The 17,548-nt window shown below is 38.5% G+C and overlaps 1 protein-coding gene across 3 annotated transcripts in view; it reads right to left on the reverse strand.

The window, feature by feature from the left end:
- Nucleotides 1-17,548, reverse strand: part of PIK3CA (phosphatidylinositol-4,5-bisphosphate 3-kinase catalytic subunit alpha) — a 36,892-nt gene that overhangs the window by 4,819 nt on the left and 14,525 nt on the right. For all 3 annotated transcript variants that reach the window (XM_032119202.1, XM_032119203.1, XM_032119204.1), the window contains exons 2-14: nucleotides 15,045-15,458; nucleotides 13,291-13,500; nucleotides 12,409-12,659; nucleotides 10,638-10,883; nucleotides 9,713-9,798; nucleotides 7,805-7,910; nucleotides 6,607-6,759; nucleotides 6,368-6,502; nucleotides 2,658-2,782; nucleotides 2,216-2,297; nucleotides 1,589-1,753; nucleotides 923-1,026; nucleotides 64-235 (exon numbers count right to left, since the gene is read on the reverse strand). In XM_032119202.1, the coding sequence (XP_031975093.1) occupies nucleotides 64-235; nucleotides 923-1,026; nucleotides 1,589-1,753; nucleotides 2,216-2,297; nucleotides 2,658-2,782; nucleotides 6,368-6,502; nucleotides 6,607-6,759; nucleotides 7,805-7,910; nucleotides 9,713-9,798; nucleotides 10,638-10,883; nucleotides 12,409-12,659; nucleotides 13,291-13,500; nucleotides 15,045-15,396 (2,187 nt within the window). In that variant the 5' untranslated portion in view covers nucleotides 15,397-15,458. The remainder of the gene's footprint in view (nucleotides 1-63; nucleotides 236-922; nucleotides 1,027-1,588; nucleotides 1,754-2,215; nucleotides 2,298-2,657; nucleotides 2,783-6,367; nucleotides 6,503-6,606; nucleotides 6,760-7,804; nucleotides 7,911-9,712; nucleotides 9,799-10,637; nucleotides 10,884-12,408; nucleotides 12,660-13,290; nucleotides 13,501-15,044; nucleotides 15,459-17,548) is intronic.

The raw sequence follows: 17,548 nt of genomic DNA on the forward strand, positions 1-17,548 counted from the left end.
CTAGTTAATCAAATAGAACAGTTCTAAGTAATTCCTGTGACTCAACAGCAACAGTTTTGATACCTTCTGGGTCTCATCCTTCTTTTCCTGCTTGAGAATATCTGTGAGGTTAATCAGCTTCTCCATAGCCTCCACCTGCCTGCTCAGATGTTTCAGGTACATTCCACACGCTCGGCAGTAGGACTCCAGAAGCAAACCAAACCTCTGACTGACAGTTTTGTTGTGCATTTCAGACCTACACAGGGAGGAAGAACAGTTACAGCTTAGAGACAAGACCACTTAGAGGTGCCAAAAATGAAGCTATACTTGTGACATCTTCATACAGCCCTAAAATACATCCCCTCAAACAATCCCCTCCCTTATCCTTGATGACACCAAGGCAAGTAGAAAACTGAGAGCACAACAAAGATGCTTTGCTTCTATTTCTGTGTCTGATTATACCAGCTTAGAACAGAATTTTTAGGTGACCTCTAGCTACAACCCAAAATGTTGTACACTGAGCTATCAAGTTCTATAACAAGCCTTTAATAAGAAAGTAAAAATTAAGTTTTTACTAGTCTTTTTCAAAGCTTTACCTTAATTGGGTGGCTTTCTTTAGGCCTCATATGTTTGTAAACCTGATGGGGAATTAGGCAGCTAACAATATGGGAGCCCTTCAGCAATCTCAGACAATCCTGTTTTTAGAATAATCATCATAAAATGAAGTACAAGTCTTAGTACTATTAAGTAGCTTTTGAAACTGCCAGGCATGATTTCTATCACCAAACCATGTATTCAAACTCTTAACCAATATAACCCAATCTTTATTTTAAGTGGTAATATTTTTCTAAAGAAGGACATTTAGTATGTCAAACCTTTAGAACAACTAATTGTTTACAGCTCATAGGAAGCCCACCACCCCTTAACATGATATTAAGCTTACTTTAAATGCCAAAAGAAGAAGTGTCCTATCCTTTGATTGGTCAGTGCCTTCTTGAGTAAAAATCTCACAAGCTGATTATCTAAATATTGCTCATATTTCAGAACCTAGTTAAGGATAAAGAGAAAATTTTAAAAAATCAGATGCAGTTATTATTTCTATGAACAATATACAGACTAAAGGCAGTCAAATAAAAAGCCATCTATGTTTTACAATTTTTTTTTCTAAAATTACTGATCTTGGTATTAATACTTGCATGTGTTAGGCTTTGAACAATATATGCCAACAGTGCACTGGCTGCCTCTATTTCAGGAACTTACCATCTGATGCTTGCTTTACTGTTACCAAATATTTTAGCCTCAATTTGCTCAAAATTTTGAGAAGATGCTTCTGTTCATCCTTTCCCATATGTTAGGACAGCTGAAATAGCTGCCTGTTCCAGTTGGTAGAACAGTTTTGCATCTCTGCAGAATCCTGGCATTTAGTACCAACAAGCAAAACCACAGCATTACAGAAAAATTAACATTTCATCTCCTCCTAAATAATCCGCAAAGCAAACATTCTTTTGATGACCTCTTTTTCACAACACCTTAACTTTTGCTGTGTTTTAAGCCTCTGTGAACACTGAATACACACAAGACAACACACATGCCAAAATACGTTCTGTACCTGTACCAGCTGGATTAGATACTGAGACAGTTTGTCATCTGTCAAGGACTTCTCCAGACACCGAACTGCAAAAGCTCGCACCATTGGGTCTGGGTAATTGCAGTCCAGGAGCTCCATGGCTTGCTCTGGCTTGATTGAGGGCCAGTCCTTTACCAAACAGTACATCTGTGGGCAAGAAGTCCAAGCAGGTTACACCTTTGCACTGGTTAGGAAGAAGCTGTAACACACAGCCATTAGAAGGTATTGTCAGACACAAACTACATCTGAGTAGAAGCTGTTTACTTGCTGGTCCTCTCAATCAACAATCTGGTATTAGCTGCCAGTTGACTTTGTTGTTTTATCCACTCTAAAAAGAATGAAAATAAAACTTCACATTTAACTGTAATTGACAAATTGGCAACGTAAAAGGGATTTAAGTAATGCCAGCATTTAAATCTTAAGACCCAGACTGAGCTAAAGAACAAGAACTATGGACCAGAGACACCTGTCAATCATAGTGGCAACTCCAAGTACTCAATCAATGTATCATGCACACATAACATGTTTTTAACTTCCAGAAGTTTTCTTTAAAATAGTGTATTTTAAAGGTTCTTCAAAACTTAAAACTTCTTCAGTGCTTTGTATTACCTGGGCCACTTCATCTCTGGAATTCCACTTGACAGACAAAAGTAATTTGGGTAGAATTTCTGGAGTATTCACACAATAGTGTCTGCAAAAGAGGAGAAAGTTGCATGTTCAAAACATCACTTTTGCTTTGATAACCATCCGCCACATCCCCACAGCCTTGCACCTTTTACTTCTTTTGTCAGGAAGGTGCTGTCAGGATCCATCCATGCAGGTAAAACTGCAGTAATAAGGAAAATGGGAACTCATTCAACAACTTACTTTTCTCCACAGGATTATAACCAAACCACACAACGCAAAATGCTTTACAAGCCTTGTCCAAAACACCAATTCCACAACACGGAAGAAGTGGGAGCAAAACCCATGACAAATTTGGAGTGAATGGGGTGAAGTTTGATTACTCCAAGAAGGGTTTCTCTGTGGTTTGGTTTTTGATTTGCAGTACCTGTGTCTCCAGAGGAAGTCCTTCTCTTGCTCAGTGATTTCAGACAAAGGGTCTCGGGTACATATGGCTCGCAGTTGCTCCTTGTCACTCTCTGTTAATTCACTATCCCGAGCTATTCTGTTACTCTGCAGAGACAGTGGCACATTAGCCCTCCACACAACTCCTTCTGTTGCCAAACCACACACATGAAATATGGTATTTTAACAGCACAGCAACCACTACAGCCTATGGCATGCAATACTATCTTCTTGTATCCACTTGTTGTAACTGAGAGCTTAAAATTTAGAAAGAGAGATGAAAGACTAGGCCTTTGATCTCTACAACTGCTTTTAGTCACTACTGGGACAAGAAGTAGTACATTTCAAATAAATCAGCTGTGTGGAGAAATAGCAGCAGTTGACATCTGATGAACGACACAATGTGAAACTGGTCATTTCTGACCCTAGCATGAGATTGCTGAGAGCTGCAGCAAAGAGTGAGAAAAATTCAGAACTGAAAAAGCAGAACATGGGGGATGAAAATAGGTAAATAAGGGGCAGAATGCTGTAGGAAAGCCTGAGTAACAGGAAGACCGGAAGATATTAAATCACAATTAGTGTAAGACATTCCCCAAAGAGCACAGAAAACAGAACTGCTACAAGCAAAAATTAATTTTGTTTAAGACTTCATTTACTAAAGGCAGTTTAGTACAATGGCAGAGGTATTGAAACTACTTCTACTCAATTTTTCACAGCTCATGTGCCAAGGTCATTTTTGTTCCTACACTTTCCATGTCTTAGTTTGCTTAATATGTTTTTCACAAAGCAACATATGAAAAGAGGCAGTTTCTGAGGCTTTCCATACAGAATCAATTGCACTGCAAAAAAAGAGAAATCTTAATCACCTTGTATTACTGACTTTAGTCTAAAATACAACTGCAATTAGCAGTTAAGATGAAGCTATCTCAAATATTCTAAAGGAGTTGAACAGCATTTTTATACTGAATTCCTATTTTCACATTTGTATGATACCTACTACTACAAAAAAGTAAGACCACTCTTCTCAAATCTCAAAATGTTTCAACTGCAGAAGTACAGTATTTGCTCTCTTGTTCTCTCTTTCCCTGGGCAATTTCTACTGAGCGCATGAAATAAGACAATAAGCAAAAATGAACTGAGCTTTGTCTGCCAGTTTTGTTGACAGAAAAAAAGGCTGAAGAAAACAACAATCAGAAATATCCAGGTAGGTGATCAAGGCACCCTTTAAAATGTGGAGTATTTCTAAGAATATGCACAACTATAGAAACAGTTACCAGGTTTTACCACATGATATGATATCTACTTCAAAGTCCTCTGTTTTACATTACCTCTAATTACATAGATTATGGGTTCTCATGATGGATTCACTACTACATGGGACAAGAATGTTCTGACCTTCAAGCTCACATCTACCATTGAGGTATGAATCAACCACCTCACAGGATTTTTAGTGCCTTTCCCTGTTGGCAGTGTGATAGTGTGATCTCTTCTACAGCACATGGACTCCACATCAAAGTGAGGGGAAATTATTCAGAACTGCTCTCTGCGTGGCACAGAAAAATTTTTTTAGCACATTCTTAAATATTTGGGTACTGGATACAGTGCAAGTAGCAAAGCCAGAGTCATTCTGTAAGGAAATAATTGGATAAATTATTTTCTATTCACCCTCTTCCTGACATATGTTCAAATAGTTCATATGGAACAAGTGAATAGTTGTACACATTCATCTTGAATATGAAAGAGTCATCCTAAATAGTAAGTGAAAGTCAAAGAAGTAAAAAAATACACCCGTACAGAAAGAAAGATTATCGTTTAAATCAAGCCCAGAGGGAAAATGCATTTATCCTGTGGTCAATACCAAAAACTTGGAATTCTATGGATTGTGGGATAATAAATTAGATTTAATATTTGTAAATTTTTTCATATTTGAGATGTTTACGGACCTATAAATTATGTCTTATGTATTGATTGATTTCAAATGCAGTGTTATGCTTTTTGAGATTAATAACAAGTTATGCTCTTTGTATCATAACAAAAACATTATATCAAAACTGAATCTCTGTGACTGCTTTGCTGATTTTGACCATTTCAAACAAGGAATTTTCAACTCTTTCAGACATAGGAAATGATACACAGCAAGCTGGTATCCAATTTTTGAATTAATAAAAACACATTGCCTTTTAACTCCCTAGATACAGCTATTATTACAAACAGCTATAAATATGTGTGGTACCTGAACATAGAAAATTTGGCTTCAGACCTGAACATACCCCACAGTGACAGACAAAGGGGACAAATACAGTAATAAGAGAAAACTAGTGATGTTCAAACTGAGCACACATGTAATGAACTATGATTTACAAAAGGGTAAGTAAAAAGAGGATTTTGGCAGATAACAAGGCAGGGCTGAAAGAAAAGCAGCATGAACAACGAGAGAGTGAGACCAAAGCAGCGATATATAGTTTGTTTCCCTGCCAACATCATCACTGATGTAAACAAGCTTTTCCATATTTAACTACTGACCTTATTCTAAAAAAAAGACATGATAATAATTTGAGACCTTATTCTACCTCTGCTTTTTTATTAAATTGTAAAGATCACTACGTTGTCAGTGAAGTGAGTTTATCCTCCTCTCCGTTTTTTATTTTTGCCAGATGGAACAAAACAATGAGCTGAGCATACAGAAGCCCAGGTAAGAGGCTGGGGAATGCTATTTACCAAGAAGACAGCTGTCCTTAAGCATTTATTAAGAGCCTTGCTCAGTCCCAACATAAACAGCAGAAATGCTACTCTATGGTGGACTTCCTGCTGAGTGCCAAATCGAATGCCCACAAGCCATTGTTCAGGACACACTGGCACAGGACTGCTATAAATAACCCCAGAACTCCCAAACTGGAAGCTCACTGCCACCTACGCGCTCTCCGGCACAGCGAAACTCCCACCACAAGGCTTTTTCTTCACACAGACCACGGAGCTCTCTTGGGCAACCCAAGGCTTTGAACCAGCCTCCAGAAGAAAATGTAAAACACACCAACCAATTTCACAGCCTTGGCTTTAAATACAGAGCGTTCTTAGCTTTACTGCTTTTCTGTTTTTACTTCTTTTGATCATCCAAACAAGTGCTTTGAAGAAAGCTCCAAGCTTCACCAAAAAGCCAGTTGTAATGCACAAGTTCTGTTTGTGGAAAAAGGGAGATAAAGGACTACACCCATGTGTATGTCCACCAATTCCCTTAAAATTCCCTGTACTTGTGGTCATAACTAGCCCATAAAACAGTCAGGAAAGCATTCTAAGCAGCTTTGGGTTACACAAGAAAGCCTACCCATAAGCATGAAACTGCAACAAAGAAAAACAGTATCATTGAAGAATTACAGGTTTTGAAAAGTTAAACTAAGTAGGTTAACACCCGAATTAGTGATATAAAATGTCAAAAACACAGTAAAACAGTTTCTCTTTGGAATGTTTTGGTTGGTCAGTGAAGTATTAGATCATTTCTTCCCTGGTAATATAAAGAAAGCAGAATGAATATATTGCCCATTTTACTAAACACACAACAAAACACTGATTTCTTGATTTTACATTAAATGAGGATGTAAAAAAATAAGTTTTGCTACTGACATACTGAGTAAAATAAAGCAATAAATAACACTTTCATATTTGAATAGCTAATCCTGGAGGGGGAGTTTGCCTTACCTGCCCTGCATAGCTGTAGTTGAATCCCAGCTCCCGTGAAATTGTCCAGTTTGCATGTTCTTCAATAACTGTCATATCTGGGAACTTTATAGGGTTGCTAAACCAATCAAATTCCAGCTCTAAGCATGGAGTTTCCTAGGTAAAGGGAATTCAAATTACTTTTTCTGCTGAATGATAGCAACCAGAATACAGCATATTTTGAAAATGCACTCTTAAGGGGGAAGCTGGCATGCAAATACCTTATTTGGATTTGATCCAGTAACACCAATAGGATTCAACAAATCCTCCAGCCCATGAGGTACTGCCCAAAGATTCAAAGCCATTTTCCCAGATACAAGAGTGTCTGTGTAATCGAACATGTTTATATTTCCCCAAGCCAATGGACAGTGCTCCTTAAAGAGATTAAAACATGATTTTTTTCAGTGTCATCTATGGATTACTGAAGAGCAAGTCAGGAGAAACAGCACTTCCACCCCAGATCAAGTTACATTCCCAGATTAGCAGAAAGCAGGTTGTGGAAGTTGTACCATATTTTTCTATGAATGGCTGTCATGGCAGTCCTTTTACAAAATAATACCAAAAGAACTGTAAACACATGTACACATCTTCTTCACACCAGGGTAAGTCAAGAGGACAGAAGAAGTTTTTTTGACAAAGAGATTTTTTTTACCAAGGCCTGCAGTGACAGAACAAGGGCCAACAGTTTTAAACTTAAAGACAATATTTTTAGATTGCACAAAAGAATCGGATTTTTTATGATAAGGGTAGTCAGGCACTGGCACAAGATACCCAGAGAAGCTGTGGCTGCCCCATCCCTGGTTCAAGGCCAGGTTGGATGGGGCTTGGAGCAACCTAGGCTAGCAGAAGGGAGGTGGAACTGGATGATCTTTAAAGATCCCTTCTAACCCAAATCATTCTGTGAGGTTCATAAACCTGCTCATAGACAAACCCCCTATGTATTACCTGTGACACACACTCAAACCCAGAATGCAATGATGCTCTTCTGGCTAAAATTAAATGTTGCATGTAGATTCTTAAAAATTACTGTTTGAGATCTTGCATCAAATGCTAAAGGAATACAGATTTTCTTTACTTGAAAATTCAACTCTAAAAGTAAAAACCCTGCCCTTTAAAAATAAACAGGTTAGTAACATGGGTTTAGAAAATTAATTTTAAAAGCACTTCCACCTCAAAACACTAACATTGGTCTTCGTGTCTGGCAATGCAGCATGGACATGATTTACAGTGTTGAACTGATAAGCTTTTTTCTGTGTTGTTTAATTTCCAAGCAAAAAAAAAACCACAAGAGAAAAACCCCTATTTTAATCAAACATTGCATTAAGACTCATTGCCAGGACAGCATTTACCAAATATCTTCCCAAACTTGATTTAAGTAGCTTTGGCTCATTAGTGTAATAAATCCATGAGGTGTTTTACCTCCTTAGCACCCTTCCTGCCTTTAACAGAGCAGATGGAAAGGCAGAGCCGAGCAGCACGTGGGAGATCAGGAATGTACATGTCATACAACAGCCATTCATTCCACCTGAAAGATTCAAAAGGCAGAATTAAACCAGGTTAAAGGAGAGCACGGAGCCAACATCATTCACTCAACCAAAAGGCATTTGTTATATTCCTAAACTGTATTTGCTTACAGAACACACTTTTTTACTGAAAAAGGGTTTCCATACATGCATTTGACCACATTCACTGCTTTTGGGAATGGAAACTTCCCCAACAGCCTTCTAGCCCCAACACTGTTTCAAAAGTCATGTTAGGTTCAATTCCTGCAACCTGAAGATAATGGATTTGCATATCTGCTACACTGATGTAAGGTTTAGCTTGTGAAACACTTTTCCCTTCAGGGGAAAAAAGCAACTGGGAAAAAGAGCTTTCAAAACCAAACTAAACTTGAACTGTTGGAACATAAAAAGATAACCGCAAGATGGGGACAGAACGTGGAAACCCAAAGCAATATTCCTAAGTCAAATATTTTTCTATTTACTGTAGTAATAATAGCACAGATTGGTTCTACAGGGATACTTCAATTTTGTTTTCATGAACTTATCTAAGTAGAATTTAGCTCTCAGCTGGTAGAACTGTGCTTTTGAAGAGGAACTTCTGAATCCAGTTTCTTCCCCTAAGCGGATTGTCGTACAGAATTTTCTCAGTTGAAAGAAGCAGCAGCTTCCAAGGACAGCATTAATTTTTCAGTGTAGCTACTGAAAGCAATTTTACAAAGAAATAACTGTGAAAGCCCTTCTCTAAGAATAAGGAAATTGGCAGATAAACTTTTATTCACTTTTCTTATGCGTTCATTTCATATAATACAGATCTGTGTGATTATATCCATGATTTCAAGGCATAACCTTCACCACCTTTCCAATATTTTCTCTCTAAAATAGTTTAAACTATCAGTTCAAGTACAGCTGTATTCAGGGCAACTCAGAAGGAAAGCCTATTTTTCACCAACTATGTATATTATTAGTCCTTTAATTATAAAACCTAATCATATTAATAGAAAACATACAGATAAAAAAATGAATTTCAAAAATTATTATAAAAGACATGAAGTCAGAAAATTCAAGCAAAGAATTACTTCTGCATACATCCCTTGCATCTATCTTAGCAGGTGCTGAAATTTCATACCTCTTCATTAGTTAAAGTCATGAGAACAGGTGGATAAAAGATGTCCCCAATGTTTTTATATGCTCATATAAAACTTCTTTTTGCACTTATAGGTTCAAGTCATTAATTTTTCCAGGTAATATTGATGGTTTGTCAAAAATCCTGAAAATAATCAGTCCAGATCTGGCAGTCATTTCCATGCTAGCAGGTGAGACCCTCTCTCCAGATTCAGTGGTTCTCCTTTAGAAGGAACACCACCAAAACCAATCTGCAGGTTCCAGGACATCACACTGCCTCATGCTGGAAGTGAAATCTGGACCTGCAACTGGAACAACTGCTGTTGGTCCACAGACAAAACCAGAGTTCACTTGCCTAGAGCTCTGCTGATTTCCCAGTATTCATGTGTGAACAATAAGTTACATTTATATATATATGAATTATATTTGTGTTTCAGTAATGTAAATGCACGTGTAGAACAGATCTGTTCAGTAAAGAAATGCTACTATTATGTGCAAGACAAAATGCTTGTGTTTGAATTAAATTAATGCTATTTATATATATAGGGTTATGTAATATATTTTTACAAAACTTAAGGTAAAGGATTCCCAGCAAGGAGCTCTACCTGAGTAATGGCTAATTTGAGCTTTTGCTCCTTCAGTGCTATCATTTATGATGCCCTGAAAGTCAGGTTCTCTACAGTCACTCAGGTATTCATCTTACCTGGGATTAGAACAAGGTACCCTCTGAGTATTCACATTGTCACACAAAGGTTCCCCTCCATGGTAGATGCCTGTTCTAACATAGATCTGAAAACAACATCCATATTAGTCTTTGAAATGTTACTATAAACACATTTTTTCATTGCAATCAACACATACCATGATTACAACATATTATCCTTTCAGTTTCAGCAAGCGAGAAACAAAAACGAAACTGAAAACCTAACAGCCCCACCACTCCCCAGCCCAAATTAATTCATGCCTTGTCAGGTGTGAAGCACAGTTTATAAGCATATCCTTCCAGAAAAAATGCTTTTGTCTTTCTCCTCATTAACTGCAAAACTAGTTCTTAAAAAATAACAGTAACAAACTTGAAATGAACACTATGAAAACCCCCTGTAATTTAGTCTCAATTCTTCCCGTGCCAAGGTATTGTGAAAGAATTTCTGAGGAAAGAGAGCCAGGGTTGTAGGTCTCTTCAATGGGATTGAACCCTACACCTGCCTCTTGTCCCCTATCACCCCACCACCTTTATTTTAATAAACAAAGACAGCACCCCCTCATCAAAAGCACTCTCAATTACTGTAATACATTCTTAAACATAACCACTTAGAAGACAGATAACAACATGGGTTTTCTTTTTCTATCCATTACATACTCTGCTGAAGTACAATGCAAACTGAGTCCTGCTCCTACCAGGCAGAGTATTTAGCTAATTACCACAATTCACACTTTTTAAGCAGTATACAAAAGTTTCCAGATGCTAAAACGTGGGTATGTTCTTTAGAAATAAACACTCCAATTTAAGTAAAGAGTGGTATCATTTTCTAACGTGTTAAATAACAATTCTTTTCCAATGTCAACACAGAACAGAACACTCAGGAGGGAAACCACGAGTTGCTGAAAAGCCATGTGTGATGCCATACCTTGTCTATGTCTCGAATGTTCACATTTACATAGGTGGCACAGAGGATCCTTATTCTGAGAGCACTGTTTATTGTCCAGAGGGATTTGGTTGTAGCTTCTCCATTCATGTAGGGCGTGGCTGTGGAGATGCGCCTGGAGTAGGATGGCATGGTGAAGGTGTCCAGGGGCAGCTGGGTGTACAGGCTCTCCTTTGCCATCAGCATCAGGTTGGGCATGCGGCCAAGCATGATACAGCTCCTTATGTACTGCAGGGAAAGACAACCAAGATGCTGTGTCTTTTCAAAGCCTACACTCTTGGGAATGTAAACCTAGAGATACTCAGGAAGATACAAAAGTGAAAGCATACTGAGAGAGTTTATTATGCATGCACACCCTGTACACTGAGAACAGGTACAGCATCCAGCACACATTGCTGGGTAGGGTCACACAGCCGCACTCATGCAGATTTTGAGGAAGGCTGAACTGGAGAGAGACAAGGGAGCTGACAAAAACACCAGCCAGGTTTCTTGTAGAGCTCCTTAGCCCCGGCACAGCGCAGCACAGGGCAGATAGATCTGAACTGTTCCTGGAAGCAATTGAGCTGTTTTGGAACAGCAAGGGCTGTACCAGCCTGCAGTGCAGCACAGGTGACTGACACTGCCAGTCCCAGGCAGGGAGCACAAGGTAAGCAGCACTCATGCTCATTTTCGGTTCAGTTGTGCTCACCACCTTACACCCAGCACTGATCCTGACACACTTCACCTGTCCATTCAGGTCTGAGTGCTGAGAGCATTTAGCCTGGCAACACTACCGCAAAATACAGTGTGTTAGGACAGGTCCAGCCCTGGAGTTAATGAGTAAGCTCTGCTGGGGCACAGCAAAGGCAGACCAGATGCTTCTGAAGAAACCACGCTAGATCAAATACATCTGCTGTTTGATCTTCAGATGACTCTGCAAAATTATTCATGTATGCCTGCACTTGTTCCCCAGCTCCCAGAGTATAGAGTTACTTTTCCCATTATTCAGGATCCCCCACCCCTCCTTCTCTCCTCCACTGCTCTGAAGATCAGATTGTCAACCATTTTAGCCAAAGGGATGGGAGCAGTTTATTACAACAATACATTCCTCCAAGAGGAAGCAGCAGCAGCCTGTCAGGAAGTCGACTGGGTAACATTGTCTGCTCCAGAGAGAGCTGCTCAGATGGTCTTCTGTCCCATCATGTTCTGCCTCACACTCCCAGCACTACCAAACCCAGGCAGTGAAGGACAGACAGACACAAGGAAGGCTCAGCAATGATTTCTGCAGTGCTGGAAGTCTACATTTTTTATCTTATTAAAGTAATGACAAAGGTGTAACAGGAAAACAGTCTTCTCTTTTACCACACCTTTAGGACAGGATTTACAGTAGCAATGGTTGTTTCATAATTTACAATCTAATCAAATTTCCTGTTTTATTACATCAGCACCATGCAAATGTAGTTCATCTCTTGCCATCAAAATCTAAGAGATTTCTGAAAGTACCTACCTCTGATTTAGCACTAACGTTAGAGGGAAACATTCAAAGAAGAAAAATGACACTAATGATACAAATTCCAGTTCAAACCACCTTTTCTCCCCCCTCTCCCTTTTGAAGCACATGGATTAGCCAATTTGTTTAAAGGTGCAGACACTGTCACTTCCAGTGTTTTGGATTAATTCAATGAAAAAGCCAGACTTAATACTGATCATTTTTCTCCCCCACAGATTTAGATTATTTTAGTGTAGTTCAAAAGAAATCCTTTATGTTACTCACCTTATACTGGCTCAGTGGACATTTTTCTAGCAAGTATTCATCACAGCCACAGACTTTTAAAATATATTTGCCCTGGTACTCCAAGACACAAAGTTTCAGTTGTTCAGAAGATAGCAACATACTTCGAGTTTTCTTCCTGATTGCTTCAGCAATAACTTGCTCAGGCACACAGTCATGATTGATTTTTAGGGTGTATTTCTGCTTATCATTGTTTGGTGAGACTATTACCCAGATCACCACTATAATTTGCCCTGGAATACATGTAAAATAATGTTAGGCTTATCCTTTCCAATACAGTTTCCAAACAAAAAGCACAAACCCAAAATAACCCCCAAACCAAACAACTCCCATGCCTCCCCAACACAAAGATTCATTTTTAGTATTAAAGGAAGATGCAAACAAGATTCATAGCCCAAACTGAGAGAGGGTTTATAACTTCTGCACGGAACTAGATGCATTAAGTTTATTTTTGACTCTAGTGTAAACTCAAACTTTTAGCCCTGAGGTTAAGAATATTTTCAGTAACTGAAGACTACTGACGATTTGGCCTTCAAGGAAACAGCAGTAACTCTTTCATACTTGAGGGCTGCAAGGTAACTCAGTGATTCAGCATCATTTAATTCCAGATATCTGAATGCCATAGAAAACTGCAAAGCCAACAAGCTGTTCCCACCCACTAAAAAAGTCACCTCTATTTACCAAGTTATATTTCAAGATTCAGTTAGAATAGCACAATTTTAAATATCCTTTTGAATGTACAGTCCATCGAGAAAATTATTCTGAATAATTTAAGGTGTAAGATAGTGATTTGCCTAAGTCAACAGCTGTACTCCTTGATTTCAAACACTGAAAATACGTTTCTGCTGTAAATATTGCCCTTACCTTTGTCTAGTTTGTTGTATATGTGTTTGGGGAGTTCAGCTGAGGACTCTACATTTGGAGGATAGACATATAGTGCTCTGCTGTGCGGTGCATTGGCATCTCGCAGATCCACGGCTTCTTTACAGACATTAAGAATGTTTCTTCTGAAGTCTTGTACTTCTGGATCCTTGACCATGTCAAACTCACAGACAGGCATGCCAATAGCAAAACCTACAGCATTGGAGCAGATGAGGAAATAATCATAACTAACAAGTAGAGCTAAAGATTTCTTCAATCAGTCACATAAAAAGCCGACTTTAAGCAAAACACAGCCTAAAATATTTGCTGGCTTCTACTTTGTGGTGGTTTAGCAAACCGCGTCAAACCCCGACATACTCGTACACATAATTGTTTTATATCATTCAAGAACTACACAGTTCTGAAGTTAAGTGCACCAAGCAGACACAGGAAAGGTTAGAAAACAGGTGTACATTCTCTGAAGATCCTGGAAGCCTTAAATCACCACTCTCACAGTCAACATTCCTCCTGGAGGAAAGGGACCAGGACTAAACTTCCTTTGAAGTCAGCACAGAGTTTCCTAAGGGGACCAGAGAAGCTGTGAAATCTGATTTTTTTCTCAAACCCTGCCAGAATTATTGGTAGCTATTAGGACCATAATCAGCTTTGCTTACAACTGAATGACAGCTATTAATTTTTTTTTAATGACCTGCATTATTTAAGAACTGCAGCAAGCACTCCAAGAGACACTGAACTTAAGCTCTTTGACACAGATTCATATAACAGTGCATTTCTTTCAGGTCCTCAGTCTCAGATGTAATTCCCTTTAATGAGATTACTTGGATAAATCATCATTTATGCATGAGTGTTCAAATGGAAACTTTCAATTGTCGTGTTGCATGGTTACCTAACCACTGCTCTCTCCTAGTCCTGAACACGTTGAGCTTTACAAAACAGAAGTAATTTACTTATGATGCATTCGTCACAATTAAATCATTTAACAATTAGTAGTACATCAGAACAAGTATTTCCAGTTGACAAGTCCCTGCCACTGCAGTTCACATTTGTTAGCAATGAAACAGGAGTGGTATGTTTGTACTGCCTCAATTTAATACTTCACCAAGATGTTGGAAAAAATGCCAGATTCCCTGTGCTTCCTCAATGGATCATGGAAAATGATAAGCTACTCCAGAGATAATTCAAAACATCACAATTTGTCTCCCCTCCACATCTCCAACCTCAGGTGTTTTTTTGCCTCCTCTCCCTATGCTCTTTTGTCAGAAGGGGGAAGGGGACAGCTGAAAAAAACCTCAATTCTGAAATTTGACTTTCTAAGCAAGTTAGAGCAGTATTAAAATGTGTGTCCACAAATATAATTTAAAATTTGTAGTTAAATATAGAATTTACAATTCTATAAACTTCAAAATAAATTAAAACTGACTTCCCAAACAATAGAACAGGTGTTGCTCTGTACTAATATGAAATCCTGCTAATAAGAGATGAGCAAAAAGATACCCTCTAACCCACAGGCAACTACAAATACATTTCACAAAGGCAAGGTGAATGAAACAGACCAGAAAAAAGAAGTTTAACTCACTGTTTATAAATATTGGCTTTACTATGATCAGCACCTTTGGACATTTGATGCAACAACTGGCAGCTATGAAACATGGCAGATACAGGTGACAAACACGACCCATTTCAATTCTTTGTATTTGAGGAGGATAATCAGTTTTAAAAAAAATATATAATCTCACCTATTTCTCTATTAAGAATCTTTTCTTCTCTGTTACCTACTGGTTCAATAACTTTTAGGAAAGGCTGAAACAGTCGCAGGTCACAAAGTCTCCGTGTTTCATCAAAAAACTCTTCTCTTTCTGCTTCTTGTGTGACACTTACAAAAATGTAAGAAGATTCATCTTGAAGGAGCTGATAGAGAGGGTACTTCCTTGCTTCTTTAAAGAGTTCATGTTTAATAGTCAGTAAGGTGGCCTCACGGAGGCATTCTAGAGTCACTATCATTCCATTTGGGAGAAGACACTCCACCAGGATCCTGGGGGGCATCAAGTGGATGCCCCATAGTTCACCAGATGACGGCCGCGGAGGCATTTTTAAGTCTTGGGATAACTTTGTACTTCAAGCTTTTCGAGCAGTGATTCGTGCGTGTGAACCTGAGTAAAAATCAGAAATTTAAATGTCAAAATTTAAAATACAAACATCACCAGGAATTCCAGATAAAATGGTTCAAATGCCACTTATAATTGTAGATGAATATTCATAGCTATATTTTACATTCATAAAAAAGACTTGATAAAACTAAGCCTGAGAACTTGTATTTGAATCTAAATATCTACTCAAAACAGTTAATAGAATCACACTAATTTGGAAAAAATGCCAGTATACATATAGTCTAAAAGCAGAGGGGTTTTTTTATCTGAACTTTATAACTCATGAGTAGAACCCTTCAATAGCAGGGGTATGAAAATATCTAATACTCAAATTATTACAGAAATTTTTAACCAAATCTCAAGCCAAGTTCTCCACAGTTTTAATGATGATACAAACCATCAGCTCTTTTATGTTTAGCTAAACCAATGCTTCCAAAATGTATTTGTTTTTTCTCATCTCAAACCTCTAAAATATTCAAACAACACTTACATAATAGTTATAAATGTTTACTAAAACCTCTAAACTTGATTTTAAGAATCCATTTACACACAAGACTTGGCCGTAGCTGTTTCAGATCAGTGTAAGCTATTTACATCAAAAACAAACCCTTTTTTCCACGAATGGGACAGAAGAATTGAGCCCCACTAACACTTTGCAGTTGGGCTCGTTTTATTTAGTGCCAATGCCCTGTTCCAGTTCCCTTTGGCAGCTGCATGAATGTCTCTGCCAAGCCAAAGGAAAGGAGGGGAACACGTGTGACCTCCTATCTGTGCTGCTCATGCCATCTTAGAGCAGAGGAAATGAGTATGACAAAGAGAGAAAATGAGAATGAGACAGAGTATGAGAAAACCAGAATCTGGACAGAGCAGAGATGTTTTTTAGCCCAGTGGGAGAGGGGAGACGCCACAAAAGAGAGCAGAACTACATAGCAGGCACACAGTGATACTTCACCAATAAACACTCCTAATCCCTACCTATTTTTAATTTCCTTAACCAGAGGCAATATTTGTGTATTTGCAAAAGAAATCCGGTTTGTTCAGAATGTTTTCACATACAAACTGTTGGCATCCTGTGACAAGACTGAAGAACACTTCAAGTCAGAAAATATTTGGTCTTCTTATGATGCCTTTTCCTGGTCTTAAAATTAAGAGCCAGACATGGTTAATGGAAAAAGGGGTTTTTACCACGGTGTTTAATAAGGATCCTTATGGTGCATGGCATCATTTTACTGGAAGTCTGATACTTTCACCCAGTATCCTGGATTCTTTTTGTAATGAAACAAAGTTGTTCATCTGTGCATTCATTGCTCTTAATTTTGGAGAGATCCATCACAGAACCACAGAACGTTAAGGGCTGGAAGGGACCTTAAAGACCATCTCATTCCAACTCCCCTGCCACAGGCAGGGACACCCTCCACTATCCCAGGTTGTTCCAAGCCCTGTCCAGCCTGGCCTTGGACACTTCAAGGAAGGGGCAGCCACAGCTGCTCTGGGCAGCTTGTGCCAGGGCCTCACCTTCCTCACAGTCAAGAATTTCTTCCTCATATCTGCCTACCCTAAACTTACCCTCATTCTGTTTTGTACCCATTACTCCTTGTCCTATCACTACAGTCACAAACCCTCTTAGGACTGCCCCTGTATCTCAGTTTTCCTGACAACAGAAAGGAAGGGAAACCCACAAACCAACAGCTTCACATCTCTTCCGTTGGATCAACTTTCTGAAAGCTCTCACTGTGGAAAAGCAATGGATGCTATGCTTGCCCTTTGCTCAGCAAATTTTAAAAATATGTATTTATATAAAAATACATTTCTGTATATATTAACTAAATTATGTATATATAAAATTAATATACAACATTTTATATATAAGTAAAAAAATAAAGTGATCCTCCCTTATGCACTAGCGTTTCTTTTCTGAAAGGTTTTCTTCCAAGTACATCCAGTACCTGCTTTTGCCACACTTCAGTTCTTACAAAGAAACATTAGAATGAAAATGATGTTTTCCCAAATCCACTGCTTCCTAAGCAACTCTGAGTAGCAATAGGGTTGTCTTTTTTAATCCCTCCTTTGTAGTTGTAGTTTGGGTTTTTAAA

Source organism: Corvus moneduloides, chromosome 10 (genome assembly GCF_009650955.1).
Source record: "Corvus moneduloides isolate bCorMon1 chromosome 10, bCorMon1.pri, whole genome shotgun sequence".
Classification (NCBI taxonomy): domain Eukaryota; kingdom Metazoa; phylum Chordata; class Aves; order Passeriformes; family Corvidae; genus Corvus; species Corvus moneduloides.